At 43.4% G+C, this 26,071-nt stretch overlaps 1 protein-coding gene across 1 annotated transcript in view; it reads right to left on the bottom strand.

Moving 5' to 3' along the window:
- Positions 1–26,071, bottom strand: part of itga1 (integrin, alpha 1) — a 216,134-nt gene that overhangs the window by 135,790 nt on the left and 54,273 nt on the right. The window contains exon 7 of the mRNA XM_060822674.1: positions 20,698–20,846. Within this exon, the coding sequence (XP_060678657.1) occupies positions 20,698–20,846 (149 nt within the window). The remainder of the gene's footprint in view (positions 1–20,697; positions 20,847–26,071) is intronic.

The following is a 26,071-nucleotide window of genomic DNA, read 5'->3' as shown; positions in this document are numbered from 1 at the left end:
CCAATTCACCTAACCTGCACATTTTTGGACTGTGGGAGGAAACCGGAGCACCCGGAGGAAACCCACACAGACACGGGGAGAATGTGCAAACTCCACACAGTCAGTTGTCTGAGGCGGGAAATGAACCCGGGTCTCTGGCGCTGTGAGGCAACAGTGCTAACCACTGTGCCACCGTGCCGCCCACAAATGGAATCCTTATGGAATCCTTATGGATCCTTATGGAACACTGCTCGTTATAGGCCTCCAGTCTAATATGGACTGCTTTATTATCTGGGCAGTCATGAATGGTACTGAACATTGCGCAATCATCACTGAAAATCCATGGAATATGGATGAGTGATCTACTAAATACACGTAAATCAGAATCGATGTCGAGAGTGTGGTGCTGGAAAAGCACAGCCAGTCAGGCAGAATCCGAGGAGCAGGAGAATTGACATTTCGGACAAGCCCTTCATCGATTCATTCCTGATGAAGTGTTTTTGCCTGAAACATCAACTCTCTTGCTCCTCGGATGCTGCCTGATCAACTGTGCTTTTCCAGCACCACACTCTCGACTCTGATCTCCAGTATGTGCAGTCCTCGTTTTGTCCCTTTAATCAGAATTAATGTTTGATGTGTTTTATAAGGTGTTGCAACGTAGTTTATCTGTTACTCATACTCGCTTCATATTATGTTTGGAATGTTAGAACATCTGGTCTAGCCTACATGTCACTCAAACCCACAGCAATATGAGTGACCATTCACTATCCTCTGAGAAATTTGGGATGGGCAATGCATGCTGCCCAAGCCAGTAACAGCCACATCCCATGAATGAAGAGAGCATATGTGTAACAGCATCTTGCCAATTGCCCACATATGTGGACTGTCATCTTAGACCTGTAGCTTTAGGAGTCTGGCTGTCTTAATTAGACATTAAAAAATGGCCACTCCAGGAAGGTAATGCCAGGGTCTGTTCTGCAAACATGGAAATTATCCAAAAGCATGAATATAATTCATCAAGAAGATTCCACCTGTTAATTCTTTACGATGCACCAGGCTAATTTTGTTGCATTAATACAATAACAAAACATATGTGACTTAAAGAATGGCAGATAGTCTTTTGTGCATTTTAATCTGTTCATTACTGGGCAAGTCATGTGAACAGAGTTGCTGATTACTAGGCTAATGAAAGTCAGATACCAGGAGTATCAGACTGCACTCCTTCAACTTGTAAGTTCCCATGTGTGTACACATACAAAATTAGCTACAGGTTTAAGACCTACTGACAAAATTAACTGAAAAGAACATGGAGCATTACCGTTGCATTAATCACTTTATTAAGTTAATAGTTATTGCCAATGCTGTACTAATAACCAATAGATACAGTACAATAACTAACACCAATCACAAAAAGTTAAAACCAAGGTACCCACCATGGAAATAATCAGTGACTACACTTTTGACCATTCCTGTTGCATTCAGAAGTTTCTACTCTCCAAGAACTTAGAACTTTGCATCCTCTTGAAAAATTGATGCAGATCTGTATAGTCTGTGCCGACAGTGTATACTCTGTTCACTTCCAAACTGCTTGTCTTGTTTTTTTGAAAGAGTTAACATAATGGCAAAAAGCTCATTCCGAATGAGCATTGTCGCCTAATGTAAAGGAGATAATGTGCTGATATTTTTCCTGATCGTGAATGTTTTCCCTGACTTTGCAGAGTTTAATCACTGATCTCCTTATTTGTCTAGCAATACTTTATCTCATGGAAATAATGCTTTTGACAATGCAGTGTTCTTCAGACAGGCCATCCATGTCAGATCATACTTTCGAACATCATGGCAAGATTCTTCAAAGAACACAGCACTTGCAAAGAACTAATTTGGCCATTCTTTTGTAAAAGTTGTTTCCAGACAAGTCATACTCATTACTCAAGTGACACTTTTTCACAAGAAAGACTTGAAAAACTTCATGTTTCCTGTCACAGGTGGTGCTAATTGCTTCAGTCTGCCTTTCACTGTGAACTGACAAAACGTCTCTTTTTACTCCAGGTTCCTGTCCATGTTGCTCTCAGCTCACAAATGTGGTGCCACTGAAGGATTTGTCCTCTAAAGCTTCAATAGTGAATAGTTTCAGAGCCTTGTTGAGTAAGAGAAAGCTAAGCATAGCCACTTCATTTGAAATCTCATCTTCCCCAAAAGAGTATGAAGAGTATTTTGAAGCAGACTTCCTTACCAACACTTTGAAGTATTTTGCCACAAGTTTCCTATATTTCATCAGGATAAAAACCAAGTTGACATATAGATACTTTGTCACAATATGAATCAGTGGAGCGCATTCCAAAGAACAAAGAACACTCCAGCACAGGAACAACAGTTGCTAACAGAAGACGCTAACTGCTAACACAACAACGCCAACACAAGATGCCTTTCTAAAGTAAAAATCTTTTGCCACCTAAATATTCCATATCCGTCTATTCCCTATCTATTCATATCTCTGTTAAGATGTCCCTTGAATGTTGCTATTGTATCAGCCTCCAACACCTCCTCTGGCAGCACATTCCAGGCACTCACCACTCTCTGTGGAAAAAAAACCCTGCCTCTCACATCTCCTTTAAACCTAATCCTTTTTACCATGAACCCATAGCCCTAGAAATTGTCATTTCTACCCTGGGAAAAAGACTCTGAAGATCCATTCAATCCATGCCTCTTATAGTTTTATAACAGGTCACCCCTCACCCTTGAATTTTCAAGTGAAAACAAAGCAAGTTTGTCCAATCTCTCATCATGGCCAATAACCTCCAAACCAGGCAACATCCTGGTAAACCATTTCTATACCCTCGACAAAGCCTCCACTCCCTTCTGCTGGTGTGGCGACCAGAACTGTCTGCCATATTCCAAATGTGATCTAACTAAAGTTCTATACAGCTGGAACATAACTGGCCATTTTTTCTCCTCTAAGCCACAACTGATGAAGGCAAGCATCATCAGTTGCCTTCTTGACCACCTTATGTTGCCACTTTCAGGGAACTGTGGACCTGTATACCAAGATACTTCTGTATGTTATTGCAATGAGGGATTCTGCCATTTAGTCTATACTTTCCTCCTGTATTAGATCTTCCAAAACACATCATCTTACATTTGTTTGCATTAAACTCTATCTGCTATTTCTCTGCCCAAGTCTCTAGCTAATCTATATCCTGTTGTATCCTTTGGCAATCGTCCTCACAATCCACAGTTTCTGCAATCTTTGTGTTGTTCGCAAACTTACTAATCAGGCCAGCTATATTCGCCTCCAAATCATTTATATTTATTACAAGCTACAAAGGTTCGAGGCACTGATCCCTGCGGAACACTACTGACCACAGATCTCCATTCAGAGAAACACCCTTCTAGTGTAGATCTCTGTCCTCTTTGAGTAAGCCAGTTCTGTTTCTATCTTACTACAGAGTCATAAAATCATACAGTGTGGAAACAGTCCAACTTGCCCATACCAACCAGACAATCTGATCTAGTCCCATTTGTTAGCATTTGGCCCATATCCCTCTAAGACCCTCCTATTCATATACCTATCCAGCTTTTTAAATGTTGCAATTGTACCAGCCTCCAGCACTTTCTGTGGCAGTTCAATCTATCCACGCACCACCATCTGCATGAAAATGTTGCCCCCCTTAGTTCCCTTTTAATTCTTCCTCTTCTCACCTTAAACTAATGCCCTCTAGTTTTGGACCCCCTTACCTTTGGAAAAAGACCTTGTCTATTTACCCTATTCATGCTGCTTATGAATTTATAAACCGCTATAAGGTCACCCCTCAGCTTCTGATGCTCCAGGAAAAAAATCGCAGGCCATTCAGTCTCTCCAATTTGACTTCACATTTTGCACCAGCTTGCCGTGAAGGACTGTCTCAAAGGCCTTGCTGAAGATCATATTGACAACATCTACCATCCTGCCCTCATTAGTCTTCTTTGTCACTTCCACAAAAAACTCAACCAAGGTTGTGAGACACGACTCCTCCACACACAGCCATACTGCCTATTGCTAATAAGTCCATAATGTTCCAAATGTGTGGAAATCCTATGCCTAAGTATCTTCTCCAATAATTTCCCTACTATTGATGTAAAGCTCATCGGCCTGTAATTTCCTGGATAATCTCTGTTGTTCTTCTTAAATAAAGGAACAATGTCAGCTTTTTTCTGTTGTATGGAACGTCTCCTGTGACTGAAGAGGATAGAAAGATTTCTAACAAGGCTTTGGGAATTTCCTCACCTTTCTCCCTTGGCATTCTGGGATAGACCCCATGATGTTCTGGACATGGACCTGCCTTAATAACTTTCAAAACAACCTACACATCTTTTTTTTAATATCGTCATGCCCTGGAACATCAACGTACCGCTCCAGAGATTCACCATCCATCAGGTCCTTCTCCTTTATGAATATCGATGCAAAGTTTTCATTAAGGATCTTACCCACATCCTCGAGCTTCATGTATAACTTCCCTCCTCCCCTTTCCCCAGTTATGCCCCTTGCTCCATATATAGGTATAAAATGTCTGAGGATTTTCCTTATTCCTGTTGGCCAAAAATATGTCATGGCCCCTGTAAGCCCTCCTAACTCCTTGCTTGAGTTATTTCCTGCTATCCTTGCAGTTGTGGGCCAGAAACCAGTCCGAGTCCTGGAGCAGGGAGCAGAGTGAGTGCAGGCCGTGTCACAGAGTGGGGCATAGACGAGTGTGGACCGAGACTCAGAGCGGGGAGCAGAGCGAGTGTGGGCTGAATCCCGGAGCAGAAAGCAAGCGAGTGTGGGCTGAATCCCGGAGCGGGGAGCAGAGTGAGTGTGGGCTGAGTCTCAGAGCGGAAAGCAGAGTGAGTGTGGGCTGAATCCTGGAGCGGGGAGCAGAGCGAGTGCGGGGAGCAGAGCGAGTGTGGGCCGAATCCCGGAGCGGGGAGCAGACCAAATATGAGCCGAATCCCGAAGCGGGAAGCAGAGCGAGTGTGGGCCAAATCCCGGAGTGAGGAGCAGAGCGGGTGTGGGCCGAGTCCCGGAGCAGGGAGCAGAGCGAGTGTGGGCCGAGTCCCAGAGCAGGGAGCAAAGCGGGTGTGGGCCGAGTCCTGGAGAGGGGAGCAGAGTGAGTGTGGACCAAGTCCCAGAGCGGGGAGCAGAGCGAGTGTGGGCCGAGTCCCGGAATAGGGAGCAGAGAGAGTGTGGGTCGAGTCCTGGACCGGGGAGCAGAGCAAGTGTGGGCCTAATCCCGGTGCGAGGAGCATAGTGAGTGCGGGCCGAATCCCAGAGCGGGGAGCAGAGCGAGTGTGGGCCGAGTCTCAGAGCGGGGAGCAGAGCGAATGTGGGCCCTGTCTCAGAGCAGGGAGCAGAGCGAGTGTGGGCCGAGTCTCAGAGTGGGGAGCAGAGCGAGTGTGGGCCGAGTCTCAGAGTGGGGAGCAGAGCGAGTGTAGGCCAAATCCCGGAGCGAGGAACAGAGCGAGTGTGGGCTGAGTCCCGGAACGGAGAGCAGAGCGAGTGTGGGCCGGGTCCTGGAGTGAGAAGCAGAGCGAGAGTGGGCCGGGTCCCGGAGCAGGGAGCAGAGCGAGTGTGGGCCGGGTCCCGGAGCAGGGAGCAGAGCGAGTGTGGGCCGAGTCCCGGAGCGGGGAGCAGAGCGAGTGTGGGCCAAATCCAGAGCAGGGAGCAGAGCGAATGTGGGCCCAGTCTCAGAACGGGGAGCAGAGCGAGTGTGGGCCGAGTCTCAGAGCAAGGAGCAGAGCGAGTGTGTGCTGATTCCCGGTGCGAGGAGCAGAGCGAGTGAGGACCGAGTCCCAGAGCGGGAAGCAGAGCGAATTTGGGCCGAGTCCGGGTGCGGGGAGTCGAATGAGTGTGGGCCGAATCCCAGAGCAGGGAGCAGAGCGAGTGTGGGCCGAGTCTCAGAGTGGAGATCAGAGCGAGTGTGGGCCGAGCCCCGGAGCAGGGAGCAGAGCGAGTTTGGGCCGAATCCCGGATCGGGGAGCAGATCGAGTGTGGGCCAAGTCTCGGAGCGGGGAGCAGATTGAGTGTGGGCAAAGTCCTGGAGAGGGGAGCAGAGCGGGTGTGGGCCGAGTCCCGGATCAGGGAGCAGGGCGAGTGTGGGCCAAGTCCAGGAGCGGGGAGCAGAGCGAGTGTGGGCCAAGTCCAGGAGCGGGGAGCAGAGCGAGTGTGGGCCGAGTCCTGGACAGGGGAGCAGAGCGAGCGTGGGCCGAGTCCTGGACAGGGGAGCAGAGCGAGCGTGGGCCGAGTCCGGGTGTGGGGAGCAGAGCGAGTGTGTGCCGAATCCCAGAGCAGAAAGTGGAGCGAGTTTGGCGGAGTCCCAGAGCGGGGAGCAGAGCGAATGTGGGCCGAGTCTCAGAGAGGGGAGCAGAGTGAGTGTGGGCCAAGTCTCAGAGCTGGGTGCAGAGCGAGTGTGGGTCGAGTCTCAGAGTGGAGATCAGAGCGAGTGTGGGCCGAGCCCCGGAGCAGGGAGCAGAGAGAGTTTGGGCCGAGCCCTGGAACGGGGAGCAGAGTGAGTGTGGGCCGAGCCCTGGAGCGGGGAGCAGAGCGAGTTTGGGCCGAGCCCTGGAACGGGGAGCAGAGCGAGTATGGGCCGAGTCTCAGAGTGGGGAGCTGAGCGAGTGTGGCCCGAGTCCCGGAGTGGGGAGCAGATCAAGTGGGGGCCAAGTCCTGGACAGGGGAGCAGAGCAAGTGTGGGTCAAGTCCCGGATCGGGGAGCAGAGCGAGTGTGGGCCGAGTCCTGGAGAGGGGAGCAAAGCGAGTGTGGGCTGAATCCCGGAGCGGGGAGCAGAGCGAATGTGGGCCACGTCTCAGAGTGGGGAGCTGAGAGAGTGTGGGCCGAATCTCAGAGCGGGGAGCAGAGCAAGTGTGGGCCAAGTCCTTCTGCGGGGAGCAGAGGGAGTGTGGGCCGAGTCCTGGAATGGGATGCAGAGCGAGTGTGGGTCAAATACCGGAGCAGGTGAGCAGAGTGAGTGTGTGCCGAATCCCGGAGCGGGAGTAGAATGAGTGTGGGCCGAGTCTCGGAGCGGGGAGCAGAGCGAGTGTGGGCCGAGTCCCGGAGCGGGTAGCAGAGTGAGAGTGGGCCGAGTCCAGGAGCGGGGAGCAGAGTGAGTGTGGATCGAGTCCCGGAGCTTGGAGCAGAGCAAGTGTGGGCCATGTCCCGGAGTGGGGAGCAGAGCGAGTGTGGGCCGAGTCCTGGTGCGGGGAGCAGAGGGAGTGTGGGCTGAGTCCTGGTGCGGGGAGTAGAGGGAGTGTGGGCCGAGTCACGGAGCGGGGAGCAGAGCGAGTGTGGGCCGAGTCCTGGACAGGGAGTAGAGCGAGTGTGGGCCGTGTCTCAGAGCGGGGAGCAGAGCGAGTCCTGGATGGAGGCCAGTGTGTTAAGGCAGTGTGACCTCATGTTCTGAAGATTGCTGGGCACGGAATTGTAAAACGACTATAACTTGAGTACTTTATAATCACTTTTTATTCTCATTCTGGATTTTTAAACTCTGTATTCCCATGCTAATCTTTTTTTAGCTATTTCAATTCTGTGACAATACTTCAAGTGTCTGTACCTAGGTGCCCTGTACCTAAGATGGCGCTAAACAGGTGACATTACAAACATTTAACTGCACTCATTCAACAATAAAGGCTGTTCTAATCCTGTTCATTCTGGGTTCCTCCTGTATTTGGTTTCGTTCACCATTCGTGTGCCTCCTTTTTCTTTTTAACTAAGCTAACAATTTCTCCTGTCATCCAAGGTTCCTGAATCTTGCCACCGTATCCTTCATTTTCACAGGAACATGCTGGTACTGAACTTGAATCAGCTGGCCTTTTAAAAGCTTCCCACATACCAGATGTAGATTTACCATCAAATAGCCACCCCCAATCTCAGTTTCTAATATTGTGGTCATTAGCCTTTTCCCAGTTTAGTACTTTCGCATAAGGGCTACTCTTATCCTTATCCATAACTGACTTAAAACTTACAGAATTACTGTCACTGTTCATGAAATGCTCCCCCACTTCAATCACCTGGTCAGGTTCATTCCTTAACATCAGATTGAGTTTGGCTCCTTCCCTCATTGGGTTATTTATATATTGTTTCAAAATAACCGTCCTGAACACACCTAACAAATTGCCCGTATCCAAGTCCCTACCACTAGGCAAGTCCCAGTTAATGTAAGGGAAGTTAAAATCAATCACCATTGTTGTTTTCCCATTTTTCCTTAATCTGTCCTCTTATCAGTTCCTCTATTACCTGCCAGCTGTTGGGAAGCCTGTAGTACAATCCTATCAAAATGACTGCAGTCTTCCTGTTGCTGAGCCCTGCCTTATGGCCTTGCTGGATGATCCCTCCGAGGTGTCCTCCCTCAGTACCGCTCTGATATTCTCTACAATCAGTAACACACCTCCCCTATTTGTTTTACGTCCCTCTCTATCTCACCTCAAACATCTAAATCCTGGAATATTAAGCTGCCAATTTTATTCCTCTCTCAACCAAGTCTCTGTGATAGCTACAACATGATAGTTATATGCACTAATCCAAGCTCTATGTTTATCTGCCCTGTCTATCATATTCTTCACATCTATTCCCTCCGCGTTCAGTAACCTCTCCTTGTTTGTTCTTCCTCCTAGCTTTACTGGCCTTCGGCTCTGACGCCTCCTCAGTTGTTTTACTCACTGATGTACCGCTCCAGTTCCCAGCCCGCCTGCCACACTAGTTTAAATCTTCATAACTGGCATTAGCAAACCTCCCTGCCAGGATATTGGTGCTTCTCCAGTTCAAATGTTCTTGTACAGGTCCCACCTGCCTGAAAGATCCCAATGACCCAAATATCTGAAGTTCTCCCTCCTACAATAGTTCTTTAGCCACTTATCTAATTATACTATCTTCCTATTCCTAGCCTCACTGGCACATGGCACAGGAAGTAATCCCAAGATTACAACTCTAGAAGTCCTGGTTTCAACTTCCTACTGAACTCCCTTTGCAGAATCTCATCTCTCTTTCTGCCTGTCATTAGTACCAACATCTACCACAACTTCTGGCTTCTTACCCTCTCCTTCAGAATGTCCAGTGTCCAGTAAGAGATGGGTATCAGTGAGGTAATATCCCATCCTAGAGTCTTGCTTACAACCAGAGAAGCACCTATCTGTGCCTCTTGATATAGAATCCCCCTATCACTACTGCCCACTTGCACTTTGACCCTTCCTGCTTTACAACAGAGCCAGTCGTGGTGCCACTGATTTTGCTGCCCCGCTTATCCCCTAAGAGAGCATTTCCCCACCATAGCTGCAACAATACGGTATACCTGTTTGAGAGGGAAATGGCCGCAGGGTGTTCCTGCATTGCTTATCTTCCTGTTGGTCACCCAGCTTTTCTCTGTGTAGCCCTTACTGGTGGTGTGGCCAACTTGCTCAATGTGCTATCCATGACATCCTCAGCTTCGTGGCTGTTCTATAACATGTCCGCCCACAGCTCCAGGTGCTCCATTCAACAAACCAAGAGCTGCAGCTGAACACAGCCCCTGCATATGTGGTTACCATAGAGACTAGAAGTATCCCTAATTTCCCACATACTACAGGAGGAGCATTCCATGGGCCTAGTTCTCCTGCCATTGTGAACCTTATCGACCAAATCAACCTTATCAATCTCAGAAAAAATCCAGGAACTGATTATATTGCCGTACCCACTTGTCACCAAAGTCAGGTCTCTCTATTCCTTGCAGACTGAAACTGCAAAATATAAGTACTTCATCTCTCTCCAGATATGACTCACTCAGTCTGCAAACCTGCCTCCTGAGCAGCCAAGCCGCAATCACTTTTTGAGTCATATTGTCACTTCCAGAGCTCTGTCCCTAGATTCAATTCTACCTTTGCTCTGACTGACCCCACTCCTCAGCTATACTTCTGCTTTCGCTGTTCACCCCCATAGTCTCTCTGACTAATCCCACTCCTTAGGTATGTATCCCACTGTTGCTGTGCATCCCCTGGTTCGATCTGTTACCGCTGCTGTCACTGCTCAGACTGACCTACGTCAACAAAGTCACTGAATTTGCTTATTTGCCGGGTTCTGCTCACGGATATGCTTAAGTAAGCACAGAGCTTGAAGATGGTGTTTTTGCATTTACATGATGGCTTTTAAACAGCATACCATGTTGTATTGCGCAGTTTAAGAGCCAAATGGGTGATGCAGTGGCTCAGTGTTGCCTCACAGCGCCAGGGACCTAGCTTCAATTCCTGCCTTGGGTGACTATCTGTGTGGAGTTTGCACATCCTCCCTGTATCTGTGTGGGTTTCCTCCAGCTGCTCTGGTTTCCTCCCACAATCCAAAAATGTGCAGGTTATGTGAATTGATAATGCTGAATTACCCATAGTGTTCAGGGATGTGTAGGTTAACTGCATTAGTCTGGGGCAAATGTAGAACATAGGGGAATGGGTCTGGGTGAGTTACTCTTCAGAGGTTCAGTGTGGATTTGTTGGGCTGAAGGGCCTGTCCCCACACTGTAGAGATTATACATAAAGCAGCTGGCTGCAACAATATCCTTTAGAGCAACTTCCAATTTTTGATGGACATGGTTTTCCATAACTAACATTTCAAAATGCAGAAAATCTCCCTAGGCTGAGATAGAAGCATTGACTTTTTATATTACTTTCAGTTTTGATTGGTCCTGATGTTTTCTGGCTGTCTTGATAGTAATAAGAATGTAAGAAACACAAGTCATTAAAGCAGGTGGAAGCCATTCAGCCCATTGGCCTTGCTCTGTCATTAAATCTGATCCGATAATAAATGCTGGATCCATTTCTCTAATTTGAAATATGTCAGAATTAAGAGGTAACACTTGCCGTACCCCTGTTTGAGGCTTCAGTTGTCAACAAGAGAAAGATAATTTAATGTAATCCAAATGCTTCTGCACAAAATATTGTGCTACAACGTTCCAAGTGTTTTGCCTTTTTTTATCCACATATGAAGTCTCTCACCACAGAGGAGTCACCTATGTTTCTTTCTCAATTTTTACACTGCAGTAGTTGATACTACTATAAGATTGGTAGTGCCTCATAATATGGTACAATATATAGTTCAGCGACAATCTGCTTTATTGCTTTGAGGTTACGTAGCTGATTTTTAAAAAATGGTCAATGATTACATACCTGTAGTTTGAATGTTAGATTTAACTCTTTGTGATAAAATATGCTGATTCACATCTCCCCTTTCTAAGGACTGCCTGCACCTTCACATCAGCACAAAGTGATGAGAAAGAATGGTGCTGTCCCTTCTTGGTTTTTGCTACAATTTTACATGTTTTAAACAGTTAAGATTGAACAATGTAATCTCTTTGTCATTATGAATTGGTGAATAGCAGTTAATGTCATGGTGTGGGTGTGATATTGCAGCTGGGTGCTTTTACTGTGGGCGCTCATTGACCTACATATATTTTTGAGTGACTGACATTGATGTTAACCACAAGAAAACAAATAACTGCATCTGCTGAAAACCTGAAACAAGAACAGAAAATGCTGGAGAAATTCAGCAGGTCTGACAGCATCTGGGGAGAGAAAACAGAGTTAACTAGTGACCAGTTCTGAAGAAGGGGCCCTGGACTCAAAACGTTAACTCTGCTTCCTCTCTACAGATGCTGCCAGAACTGTTGATATTAGCCACTATGGCTAATAGGACAATATCAAGTCAAGGATGGTGTCAAAACATCACAGGACAGCTATGACATCTTTTATAAAGCCAATTGCTGTCCTGGAAATGATTTCATGGCAAACATTTAAATAAAGAGGCTGATAGAGTAGTACACGGAACTACCTGGTCTCTCATGGTTGATTTTGATTTCCTGTGTTTTATATCTCCACATTGGTCAATGTGTATTAACAAATAAACAGACAGTTCCCTCAGGCTAGGTTGCAGTGCTGCCAACATTACAAACTTCAAAGTATCAGATCAAAGGCCATCCAGCAGCAGAACAGAGTCGGGTGTGCTGAAAGCTGAACTACCCAATACAAAACCAGATAATTGGCCACCCTTCCAATGACAAAAACATATTGTTCCCTGGTGACAAAGACAACTATTATTTTCATTTGTCTTGAAGGACAACACTGAAATAACTAAACAAGATAAATTCCAGTCCTATGTGAGGTAATTATTTGAACAGCAGTACTAATACTAACTTACTATTGTCAGCTGAATTTAAAGGCTCAGAGTCAAAAAGTATGGCGCTGGACAAGCACAGTCAGTCAGGCAGCATCCAAGGAGCAGGAGAGTCGAGGTTTCAAGCATAAGCTTGATAAGTCAACTCTCTTGCTTTTTGGAAGCTGTCTGACCGCTGTGCTTTTCCAGCGCCACACTTTTTGACTCTGATCTTCAGCAACTGCAGTCCTCATTTTCTCTTCCCTGAGTCTAAAGGCTGATTCTCATTCCTAACCAACAAATCTATTCTTATTCTCAAACTCTTTCATTGGTAAGAATATGTCACTTTACAAGACTAGGATACGTCAATATTTTTCATTTAAAAAGCAATTTCTATAATAGCAAAGCAAATTTCCACTCCAAGGCTCCCAATGTAGTTTTCTGTTCAAATACTGTTAATAAAAATATTCACCCATATGCAGAGGTGCTGAAGTTGACAGTTCTCGGTCAATGCATCAACATGAACAATCACACTACAGTGTTTGCAAGATTTGAAGTGTCTATGAAAATGAATTATTGCCCTGGTGCTGATTTGTAAATGGCTTTTAACTACTTTTTCCCAAATGTGGTAGTTCTGTTCTTATGCAATCTCGTGTTATAAGAGCATCGCGTAATAGCAGCACCATTTAAACTAATGGGACCAGAATCACATAATAACCATTATATGCTTTAGAAGTTCACAATTTAGAAACAGTGTCCCCACGTCATCAATTGCGTTGCAGCGAAAAGCACGATAGAGCAAAATGGCCTCTGGTTGTACAGACTCTGGAATAAGTTTGGTAATTCTAGCTTTTAATGCTGAGATCATAAAATGTTTTGTACAATCATGGAGTCTGGAGATCAGGACTCAAAACCATCAGGAAAAAACATATAATTGCTGAGGCAGTAGCTAGCGTATAAAAATAGCATCTTTGAATCTTTACACTTGAGACTACAGAGTGGCTACATTCCGCAACATAGGAAATTAGGTTACAAGATGCATCTGGAAGCAATGCCACATGTATCCCTATGGTCAAAGGGCATTCATTCACTCTTATGGCAACATTTATTGGATTTCTTATTGTTTCATTTTCAATAAATTAAAGCAATAAGATAGAAATCCTATATTCAAATGCCTTAAGTAATTCTTTTCTAATATTTTGAAAATAGAACAGGCCAACAATGCTGAATGTATGGTTTTATTCTTGTGCCCCTCACATTTACTGAACTTTCCCAATGCTGATATATAGATGCATGTCAGAAATTAAACAGGTTGCAAAAGTATTAATGAGATAATGGACAAGAAATATTCTGATTGTTATGTGTCACATTCTTTGAGTGTATGCAACTAAGCACTTCTCCCATTTGAGTGAAAAGATAAGAAAACTAACAAATAATATGATGGGGAAATGGAATGTCTTAATTCTAACTTAGTACTGTTCTCATTGACAATTTACAATTGTTGAATTCAGGCCTACTACTTGACATTTCCAAGTTCCAGTATCAGGAGGATTTCATCCCTATCCAAAAATAGACTGCATGTATTATAGCCTTCAACAAACTGCCAATTTATTCAGAAAAAGAGTACAACAAAAGGCTATCCTTCTTGTGAACTTAATTGTCTCAACTGTAACTTTATCCTCTTAAAAAATAGCACTAGCTGTTTCTCAGGCCTGTTCTTCACAAGCTAGAAGACAAATTGATACATCACCAGCATTTTTTTCATGTTTAATAAGGCATTATAGACTGGCACAAAACCAGAATGCTTCAATTTTTTTTAATTTAAAAAGCAATTTCTATCACATAAGAGTAAATTTTGCATTCCCAATATTGATTTGTGTTCTAATGTCATTGATGAAAAACAATCAAATTTTAAAACTATCATATAAGCTGGAAGACAACTTGGTATAACACCAGCTTTTGTTTTCCTTTTTAATAAGCCATTAGAGATGGCAGCAATAACCTAGATCTACCTGGAGTGCTTATGTCTTGGTGCACTTTACAGCAGGAGGAAATGCACCCTGAGCATGTGGATACAATAACAAAGTGGAACATTTTGAATGGGCAACTGCAAAAGTATGGTTGAAAATGGGTGCAAGGGGGAATGTCGTCAGTGAGAAAAATTGACTGTGGCAACAAAATCACAGAATCCAACAATGGTATGTACTGACTGTTATTTGACATTTAAGACTGAAGAGAGTTAGTAATTTATTGGCCATCTTTTTGAAAACCACTGCAGTCCATCTAATTGAGATGCACATAGAGTGCTGTTAAGGAGGGGGTTTCATGATTTTGAATGAGTGAAAACGAAAGAACAGTGATATATTTCCAAGTCAGAATGCTATTTAACTTGGAGGGGAACTTGCAAGTGGTGGTATTCCCATGTCCGTGCCCTTGTAGGTGGTAGGTGTTGTGGGTTTGGAAGGTGCTGTGACATGACAAAACACTCCTGCTCTTTAGAAAGGCAAGGGAGACTGGAAGAAGGGCAATAGTTAGTTAGCATGGTGGTTGCTGAGGAGAGGCGTAATAATGATGGCTTTCTGTGTGAAAAAATATAATTGGATTCATGTCAGCAAGATGAGGGATCAGCAGGAGTGAGAATAGCCAACATGCCAGTATTTTGTGCGTCATATACAGATGCCAGAGTTATCTCAAGTATGCACCTTAATGTATTTTGTCAGATTCAGCAGATCAGCCACTCCTTTTAATGGGTTTGAGGTTTATAATTTGAATTGTAGCTTGACTTGGCCCAATATCTAAGGGGATGATTCAGATCGCCAGGAATCGTAAATGAAAGTCCTCACACTCTTCTGAAATGTATGATGAGCAATCACATGATTACATCTCTTAAAAACAACTTGAAAATGCCCTCTTTAATTGACAAATTCAGCACTGTATCTTTTCTATCAAAAATTGTTTATTTTTTAACCCTCTTAAAACATAAATTAACAGACACTGACACTTTCTTTCAAATATAACCTTTAAAATATCAATTCATTTCTTAATTTAGAACGTGCATGTAAAAACTGGCTCCACTTTTCTACAAGTTGGTCCAAAATGTGAAGTACGTGGAGCTGACTGACACACTCTCCCGGAGGAGGAAGCTCCATAAATATCCCCATCCTCAATGATGGAAGAGCCCAGCACATCAGCGCAAAAGTAATATTGAAGCATTCCCAACAATTTCAGCCAAAAGTGCCAAGTGGATGACCCATCTAACCTTCTCCTGTGGTCCCCAGCATCACAGATACTAATCGTCCGCCAATTCGATTCACTCCATGTGATGTCAAGAAACAGGTGGAAGTACTGGGTACTGTGAAGGTTATGGGCTCTGACAACATTCTGGAAGTAGTACTGAAGACTTGTGCTTCAGAACTTGCAGTTCACCTTGGCAAGCTCTACCAGTACAGTTACAACACTGACAATATGGAAAATTGCCCAAGTATGTCCTGTATACAAAAAAAGTGACAAATCCAACCTGGCCAATGACCGCTCTATCAGTCTATTCTCGATCATCAGTAAAATGATGGAAGGTGTCATCACTGGGCTATCTAGCAGCACTGGCTCAATAATAACCTGCTCAGTGACACCAAGTTTGGGCTCCTCCAGGGCCACTCAGCTTGTGATCTCATTGCAGCCTTCATTCAAACCTGGACAAAAGAGCTGAATTCCAGAGATGAGGTGTGATAACAGCCTTTGACATCAAGCCTGCATTTGCATGAGTGTGGTATCAAGGACCATAAAAAAACTGGAAACAATGGGAATCAGGAGGCAAACTCTTTGCTGGATGGAGTCATATCTGACACATAGGAAGATGGCTGCAGATATTGGACATCAATCGTCTCAGTTCCAAGGCTTTTCTGCTGGAGTTCCTCAGGGTAGTGTCCTACGTCCAATCATCTTCAGCTGCTTCATCAATGACTTTCCCTCCATCATAAGGTCAGAAGTGGGAATGTTCACTAATGATTTCACATAGTACCAGCCATGGTTCCTCAGATACTAAAGCAGTCCATGTTCAAATGCAATAGAATTGGGACAATATCCAGGCTTGGGCTGACAAATGGTCAGTAACATGTGCACCACACAAATGCCAAGTAATGACCATCTCCAATAAGAGGTAATAGAACTGCCACCCTTCTCCACCCCCACCGTTGACATTCAATGGTGTCACCATCACTGAATCTCCTGCTATTAACATCCTGGGGGATTACTATGGAGCAGACACTCAACTGGATAGAATATATAAGTACAGGGGTTCAAGAACAGGTCAGAGGCTAGGAATACTGTGGCGAGTAACTCACCACCTGACTCCCAAAGCCTGTCCACAATCTACAAGACACAAGTCAGGAGTATGATGGAATACTCCCCACTTTCCTGCCTTCTTAAGAAGTTTGACATTATCCAAGCCAAAGCAGCCCATTTCATTGGCACCAAATTCAAAAGCATCCACTCTCTCCATCACACTCAGCAGCAGCAGTATAAATGCTACAAGATACGACAAGGTACAAAATTCACCAAAGATCCTTAGACAGAACTTTCTAAATGCTTGACCACTTCCATCTATAAGGACAAAGGCAGCAGTTACATGGGAACATCACCACCTCCAATTTCATCTCCAAGCCATGCACCTCCTGCCTTGGAAACATATCACCATCCCTTTCCTCCCCAAGGGCATTGTGAATCTACCCACATAGACTACAGCAGTTCAAAAAGTGAGTTCACCACCATCTTCTCAAGGGCAACTAGGGACAGTGCAATATATAATTAAAAAAATGAAAGAATTGAGGAGATTAGAAATCAGGGACATAAACAGAAATTGCTAGAAAAACTCAGCAGGTCTGGCAGCATCTTCAGAGAGAAGCACAATGGCACAGTGGTTAGCTCTGCTGTCTCACAGCACCAGAGACCCGGGTTCCTTTCCACCTCAGGCGACTGACTGTGTGGAGTTTGCACATTCTCCCCGGGTCTATGTGGGTTTCCTCCGGGTGCTCTGGTTTCCTCCCACAGTCCAAAAATGTGCAGGTTAGGTGAATTGGCCATGCTAAAATTGCCCACAGTGTTAGGTGAAGGGTAAATGTAGGGGAATGGGTCTGGGTGGGTTGCGCTTCGGCGGGTCGGTGTGGACTTGTTGGGCCAAAGGGCCTGTTTCCACACTGTAAGTAATCAAGTCTAATCTAATCTAAAAAAAATCTAAAAATCAGAGTTAACACTTCATTTCCAGTTACCCTTCTTCAGAACTATGGTAGGTAGTAAAAGGTTGGTATTTATGCAAAAGATGGGGTGGGGGGGGGCAAAGAGTCAATGATAGAGGGAGATAGAGCTCAAAGAGAGAGAAAAACAGTTGGACAGACAAAGGTGTGGGTAAACTTGAGTCTGGGAGAATGGATAGCTGCTTTAGGAGGCAGATGATAAATGCTGGCCAGCCAGAAATGTCCACATCCCATGAGTAACCAGTTTCTTCCCTCCTCTTTTAGCCTTGTTGTGCAGTTGGCTGATCCAGTTCAGTTTCCGATCAATGGTATCTTTTAGGATGTTAATTGTTGGAGGTTTGATGATGATAATGCCACAGGAGGAATGGTTATGCTCTTGTTTGCTAGAGATGGAAACGTTCCTAGCATTTATGTAGTCTGAAGGTTTCTTGCCACTGACAAGTTTGGATATTTTCCAGAACTGCATGCAGTTACAGACTGCCTCATTATCTAAGTTGATACATCTGTATGTCAAATTTAAGCTCTGACGACTGCTGAGTTGGAAATCTATGTTTCATTCTGTAACGCTGTAATCTGGTTATGTTAAAGGGTGGCTTGCATATGATCAATATTTTTAATTGTAGATTTTGTAAACTTGAGACAAGACCACTCTATTTGATTTCTATGTTCTGTGTGCCCAAGTCAACAAGTTAAAAAGAGGATATCCTGTAATTTAGACGACCTAAATGCTGGAAAGTTTGGAAACAGATTTCTTACAAATTGACTGAGGTTTAGCATTCAAAAGAATTGGACAGCAGTGAGAATTCCTCTAATGAAAGATTCGCAGGATCTTAAAAAAAAATTAACCTTCCTTTGTTAAAATACCTATTTCCTAGTACACACTTAAATGATACATTTTTGGCAACACTGAAATTGACATCATTCGACTATTCTGTACTTTGAAGTTAAAATCAAAGGATGCAAACCACAGACAAGAAAGGTGTGGAAGTAGCAGTATATCAAAACAGAGACCAAAAACAAAATTGATGCAACCCTGGATAATAGCACAGATAAGATAAATTGCTTGTCTGGAGACCTCTTGTTCATTGAAAGCAGTAGCGCAGCAGGCCCGTGGGGATCAGTCCATAAAAGGTCTGTTTGTTCCAATACTTCAGTAGCTGCACATCCTTGTTTGGAAGAGTGGAGGATCTGTTTCTAGTTGTTAACTCTCTCCAGAATTAGCATTCAACTCTAAAAGGCCTTAACTGTGACCCTACTAAAATTTTCACAGCTTTCACAGACTCCAACAGTGCCTAATCACAAGGGTGGAAGAGAACTGTTAAATTGGTCAGGAGCCTCACTGTAATAATATGTTGGCTGCCCCGTGTTAGTCCTGTTGTTGATTGTCAGCTCATCTTACTGAGGCCTTCAATTTCCAGAGTTCCTGATGCTATTTAAAGACAGGCTGTACCACTAAATGGGAAGATGCACTTTGGCTGCATGTAACCTGAAAGCAGCCAAAGACACCGATTGTTCAAATTAAACAGCTCAACGCTTGGCTGCTGTATCTGAAGGGGATTATATCACAGACTCTGGAATACATTCACAGAGAAAAAGGTCTTTGATTTTAGTTTAGTGGAGCTTCTCATTCCTGTTTGGTCTGATATATTTAAGCAATGGCTTGATTGAGAATTCATGAAATATTAGTTTACAAACTGACACACAAAACTGTTACAGACTACAGGGGAACCTAGAACTCGGGAATCAATTTAAAAATAGTGGTCTCCCATTTAAGATGGAAATTAGGAGGAATTTCTTCTTGCAGTAGGCTGTTCGTTTTTGGAATTCTCTTCCCCAGAGAGCCGTGGAGATAGGGTGATTGATTATATTCAAGGCTGAGTTTGATAGATTTTTAACTGAAAAGGACATCAAGAGCTATTAGAAGAAAGGAAGAAATAGAGCTAAGGCCATAAAAACTGCAATGATCTTATTGAATGGCCCATTAGTTTCAATGGGTCAACTGTGTCACGGATCATTGAAGGTAGCAGAGCAGGCTATGAGGCCATTAAAAAAGCATACAGAATACTTGTCTTTCTTAAACAAGGCATACAATACAAAAGCAACAAGGATGTGCTGGGATTGTACAAAACACTGATGAGGACAAAACTAGAGTTATGGCCATCACATTATAGAAAGGATGTCACTGCACAACAGAGGGGATTCACCAGCAGCTGTCTGGGATGGACAGTCTGAGCTGTGATAAATGATAGGGTATGCCCGAAATCAGTTCCTTGGAGTCGTGAAGATTGAGATGAGACCTGACAGAGGTATATAAGATTATAACAGGCAGAGATAGAATAGGGTGGATAGGAAGGTATTTTTTCTGTTAGTAGAGAGGTCAATAACCAGAGCACATAGATTTAAGGTAAGAGGTAGAACGCTAAGACAAGAGATTAGGAGGGATTCCTTTGACTCGGATGGTGATGGGGGTCTGGAACTCACTGCCTGGAAAGTTTCTCGTAACATTTAAGTAACATTGAGATATTCACTTGCGTTGCCATAGCTTCTAAGGGCCTACAGATGGAAAATGGGATTATTCTAGGTGACTGACTCTGGCACAAGGGGCTAAATGGCTGCTTTCTATGCTGTAAATACCTATCAGTAGGAGTCTCTCTGAGCTCCTGCTTCTATTTCTTATGGTCTTATGTTCGCCAACATCACAGTGTTCTCCAATACTTGGAAATAGATTTTCCTCCAAATCCCCTGGTTTCTGCACTGAAATATGGATACTTGCACTTTGTAAACTTACAATGCTTCTAATTTTCAAAAGTAAGTATTGAATACAATGTCAATATTTGCAAGCCAATGTAATAGCCACACTTTCTAAGATGTATTCATAGAATAATATGAAACCATGCTGGGGATATTTGGAAGGAGAACAATCACAATACATTAATACAATTGTGTAATTTCATTGTTTTGGACAAAGTGCTTTTAAAGCATTTCCATGACATGTATCAAATCTTAATACTGATAGAATCATTGTAATATTCTAATTCACTCCTTACCAGTTTAATAGAAGATGCAAAAAGTGGACAGATTTATTAAGGATGACAATATGTTAATGTTTACAGAAGACAATATCTTTGCAGCTCTCATTTAAGTTACTCTATTTATCATACAGATCTTTTGACTACAGGTGGTGAACCAAACTGAACCACAACAAAAACCTCATACTAAAAATGTATTCTTATAGAGCTTTGCCTGAAAAACTTTAGTCATGCTTAAATATCACCATCAGTTCTCTTCATGTAAACTCATATACATTAGAGAGCAACTATAAGCTAGTGATTAGGATTCAAAGCACTAACCTGGCATACTCAATTCCAAGGGCTGTCTTTGTCTCATTTCCACCCCACTGCTTTATCTCTTTAGCAGCTTCCACAAGATCCTCTGTTGTGCTGTACTGATTGAGACTGACTTCATGTGTGACTTGATGGCCATATTGCATAATTCCAACCTAAATTATTTGTGCAAAAAATAACATTACTGCAATAAAATCATAAGCATCCTTCAATTATTATAAATTCAGGGAAAGCACAACAAAACAGTAGACCAGTTTCTTACATCAGCAAAATAATTGTAAGGCATTTTGCTGTCCTTGTGGTATTTTGCAGTATTGAACATAGTAACCAATATTAGATTACTTACAGTGTGGAAACAGGCCCTTTGGCCCAACAAGTCCACACCGACCCGCCGAAGCGCAACCCACCCATACCCCTACATATACCCCTTACCTAACACTACGGGCAATTTAGCATGGCCAATTCACCTGACCAGCACATCTTTGTGACTGTGGGAGGAAACCGGAGCACCCGGAGGAAACCCACGCAGACACGGGGAGAACGTGCAAACTCCACACAGTCAGTCGCCTGAGGCGGGAATTGAACCCAGGTCCCTGGCGCTGTGAGGCAGCAGTGCTAACCACTGTGCCACCGTGCCGCCCATATATTGAGTTACAGAACAACCTTGGTTAATGTGAACATCAATTATTCGAATTTCGGATTATCCGAACAAGATCTCAAGGTCCCAGTATGGTTTTCTTTGCTTACGATCAGATCAGTTATCCAAACAATCAGTTTTACGAACAAAATACTCCTGCCAGTCTCATTTGGATAATCGAGGTTGTTGTGTATACTGTTTTAAGACTGTCCACCATATTCCTCAAACATCTCTCAGTTACACCACCTCTGTTGTGACATAAGACAATTGGAGTTCCTCTTTGATCTTGGCCTAGAGCCCAGGGTCAGCATTATTGTAACCATTCACTAGCTTGGTCGAATTGGTTGCAGCTACTGGCCTTGGATCTTGTTCCTTTCATTTGAGAGGCTGAAGGTGGGGAAGTAACACTACTCTGGGTGTTTTCTCCAGTTCCACCCCTCTGCCACCATGGCCCTTGTAGAAGGCATTTGTTATAGTACCACATATGAGTCATTTCGTGGAATGTTTCTTGTATTGGAGCAAGTTCCACCTCAGAGAGCTGCCAGCCGATCAAATTACAAGTTAGGTCCTCGGTCACGGCTGGGACTACAGATAATCCCCTGATTATAAGTGTGAGGATCTCAGGGTCAGATAAGGGTTCAAGCCTTATGCCAGGGGCTGTAATCAAGATCCCATGGAGAGCATAGTGTGCATGAAGTGGCCGGATCCAAACTTGAAAAAGTCAGTGGGGATAGGATAAGCTGGGGGTGTGCAAACATTTTGGGAATGCTTTTAAATTGGACAAATGAGCCTCTATGTGAGGTGCCCCCACTTTTCCCACCCAGAACTCAAGAACAATGACTTATTGAGCTTACCCCATCTTAAGCTCTTGCCCCTTGCCTCAGAGTTGCCACCAGGCGTGAGCAGCTCCTAGGCAACCATTTTGTGGCCATTTAAAAGCTTCAGTTCAGGCAAGGCCAAGTGACCTAAGTCTCACCTGCATAGCACCCACCTATAAATTTCCGACAGGTTGTGGATGAATGGGTAAGTGGCATGAATAATGTACTTCCAACCCACAAACCCATTGACAGAGAACCGTAAAATATTGGTCCCAGATTTTATTGCAAGAGAAAAGATTAAATGTTACAGATGAGTTCCCAAGTTACAGTTTTACATTCAGAAAACATAGCATCAATTATTTTTCAAATTAAAGTGACATATTCTTAATGAAGGGATAAGACTGCTTTAAGAGCTCAGTGTGACTCCTCAACTTAAAGTCTTAAATTCTGACGTGTGGTATTTGGTCTTTGGCTTTGGAGTATATATGCTTGAATATCTTTAACAATATTATATTCCGGTCATGTGGTGGCATTGCTGAAACATACAGAAAGTGACTGGATTTCATGAGGATGCAGAGATAAATAAAACAAAATCAGCAGAAGGTGATGGAAAGCTGCCATACTACTGACAGCAAAAGATAATCCAGAAGGTTGTTGTAGGAGTTTCCTCCTGGAACAAGCTGTCTTGTCGAGCTTCCTGTATAAGGAGCAGCAGCTGATGAAGACCAGATGTTCAAAAACTGCATTTATAGCATGCAGAGAGACAGTAACTTGTAAGCCACAGCTACAATACTCTTGTTTCTGCTCTTACAGAGCATGTAGTGCTTATGCTAAAGGTAGCACCATGGTACAAGAGACACAGCTTTCTGAAAACAAATTATCGAACAAACATTGGGGATAATATTTACAATAACAAACACAACAAAACCCATGTTTCTTAATTCCATAATGGTATGGGATCAGAATACATTTCCTGTATAGTTATGTTGATTTATTAATCTATTTATGCAGGAAAAGAATTAAATTGGGCAACGAAATGAGTGCTGGATTGACACCACCTAATATCATCTTCACAATTTCTTTGCATGCACAATTTTCATCTCAAGTACGCAAGAGATTAAGCGCAATTCAATTCAAATGAACTGGAACACATCCTACAATGCCCTTTGTATGGTTCTAAGCTTTCCTAACCATGGGCACTACGCTCAGCAGGCAGGACAACTGGTGACATTAATTGATCCAAGAAATTGAGAGCAGAAAATTAACTATTGTCATAGAATCCCTACAGAGTGGAAACAGGCCATTTGGCCCATCAAGTCCACATGGACCTTTTGAAGATCATCGCACCCAGACCCAGCCTCCTACCCCTGCAACCCCATATTTCCTATGGCTAACCTCCCTAGCGTGCACATCCCTGGACACTACAGGCAGTTTACCATAAGCAATCCATCTAACCTGGCTGTGGGTGAAAATCAGAGCACCTGGAACAAACCCACGCAGACGCAGGGCAAATGTACAAACTCTGCACAGACAACTGCCCAAGAGTGGAACTGAACCCGGGTCTGTGGCACTGTGAGGCAGCAATGCAAACCTCTGAGCCACTGTACCATCACTTTGTTTCAAAAACATTGTCTGCATTGCTGTAGTGACAAATAATTCCCTCCAACAACAAAAGGGGTTTTGTGCTGGCAGCAAAATCATTGCTATAACTCACCGAAATCATACTGACTGAAGGAAATAAAGCAGGGACAGCATTGAGGCCACTGGATACCTATCCCATCCCCACAATCAGCTTCATTACAAGATGACCTGTCCCTGTGAGATCAAGAGCTGCCATTGATGCCACGAAAGAGCTGGCCTGCCATCTAATTTTCTACCTTTGGTCTGCAGCGATACAAACTAACTCTTGATGGAAACATGCCCATACAATAGGCAATGGTGATCATTAAGCTTTGCTTTAATCATTCTTTACCTCAGATTCTCCTGATGATATTGCTTGGCTGATGTTTTGCTGACATGTGGTGGTCATGGCCACTGACACCTCTTTGAAATGGTCATCTTTCATATTGGAACTGAGGGAGTGAATATTCACAGCATATTCACAGTGAAAGGATAGAACAGAAATGTGCTATCCTGCGCTAACCTCTTGAAAAATAGTGTATGACAAATCCTCTTCAGTGAAAGGTATCTGCTATCCTTTTCTGGTCTACATGTGACTCCAGTCTAGAACCCCACTCAGTTACAGCTCGATCTACCCAGGCTATGGGGATGGTCAATAAGTATCAGCAGCATCCACATCTCAAGAATGGCCTTTTCAATCAGAAGGAACTCATTCTTTTCTCTAAGTGAATATTTCTTCCATTAGTCACCAGTCTCAGTTATGGCACCACGGCAAAATACTGAGACAAACATTTATCTCATAAAATGGGAAGAAAGATCAGGGAATGCTTTTGTGAAGTAAAACTAACAGAAATGGAAAAATAGAAAATATCTCGAATAGTAAGACCAATGCTCAAACAATACAAAAACAAATAACTTGAAGGAAAACATTCAGCAATTGGCACTGAGAAAAACACTTATAGGTCACAATATAATGTGTGGGGAATACACATAACCGACATAGGCTGCGCATGGATATTCAGAACTGCCTCATCCCTTGCTGTATTTCTCTTATAGCAAGAGTGAAGGGAATAGAAGCAAACACAGGAGTTTAAAAGCAGGCTACTTCCGACACTCAAAGAGCACTTGTGCAATCAAATCAATTCCAGTTACTTATGGCAATTGCATATTTGGCACTCTTTAGATCAGCAAACTGCTGCTAGAAAAAGTTCATTTTTCCTGGGTTCCAAGCTCATATTCAAATCGTAAAGTTTTAGACAAGACAGCAGTTACTGACTGTGCTAAATTCACTTATTAATTACAGAAAAACACACAGTCTTGGAGGAGTGCAGCAGGCTTATTTCTCCAGCAGAAAGCTATGTGCAGACTGAGTTGGACTGGAGGAATGCGGTTTTGTCTGTCTGAGAAGGACCGTTACAAATGCCTTGTATGGTATCAGTGTCTGTAATGTTGTTTTATGATGTAAAATTGCTCAATGAATTATCTGTCAACCAAGAACTTCGGTTGAAAAGACGGAAGTGAATGTTCAATGATGTTAGGCTACATTGGGCAAATAAGTTAAATAAAATTAAAACAACTGAAGCAGTGATGTGAATATAGCCTTGATGTCATTTCCAGAAGTTGATATTTTCTTTCAAAAAGGTATTATTCCATTATCTTATGGCACATACTAATTTTCCATATTAATTTTGAACATAAATCACTTGGGTTCTGCAGTTTTGGACTATGTCATTGTTTTGTGCAACAATCAGTTGAAGTGGCTTTATCAAAGATTTTTCCTCATTTCGCAAATAACAGGGAATTGAGAGAAAGTGGCGCATCATTACTGCAAAAAACACAGCATGCCCAGCACAGAACTAAATATAAGACATTACTCCAATGAGTGATTCAGACATGCTGAAGAAAATGAATGCTTTCTGTTATAATGAGACATAGGTACTGTTTAACTGATGCATGCATGCAGCATGTTCATCACAGACTTCAAAAGCTTGGCTCTGTTACAGCATAAACAATATTGCACTTCTGCAAATTTCAAGCCAGATGGTAAACAAGCAGCCCATGGTATCTTGTTATTTGGCAATTTTCTCTTCATTCATGTTCTGTTCATGCTGCTATGTGGCTGAGTTTAAACATACATTTGTACTTGTAGGGATAGTAAGGGCCACAGAAAGAGAAAGAATAAACCTCCAATTAGGCTTTGTTGGTTAGATTTTCTGCTGGCAATGAGCAGCTCTGCTTTGTAGTATGTAATATGGTGGATGGGTGATAATATTTGAATTTGTATCCAGTGGCATTCAGAATGTCA

Source organism: Hemiscyllium ocellatum, chromosome 1 (genome assembly GCF_020745735.1).
Source record: "Hemiscyllium ocellatum isolate sHemOce1 chromosome 1, sHemOce1.pat.X.cur, whole genome shotgun sequence".
Taxonomy (NCBI): Eukaryota; Metazoa; Chordata; class Chondrichthyes; order Orectolobiformes; family Hemiscylliidae; genus Hemiscyllium; species Hemiscyllium ocellatum.
This window is presented reverse-complemented; position numbering and strand designations above follow the sequence as displayed.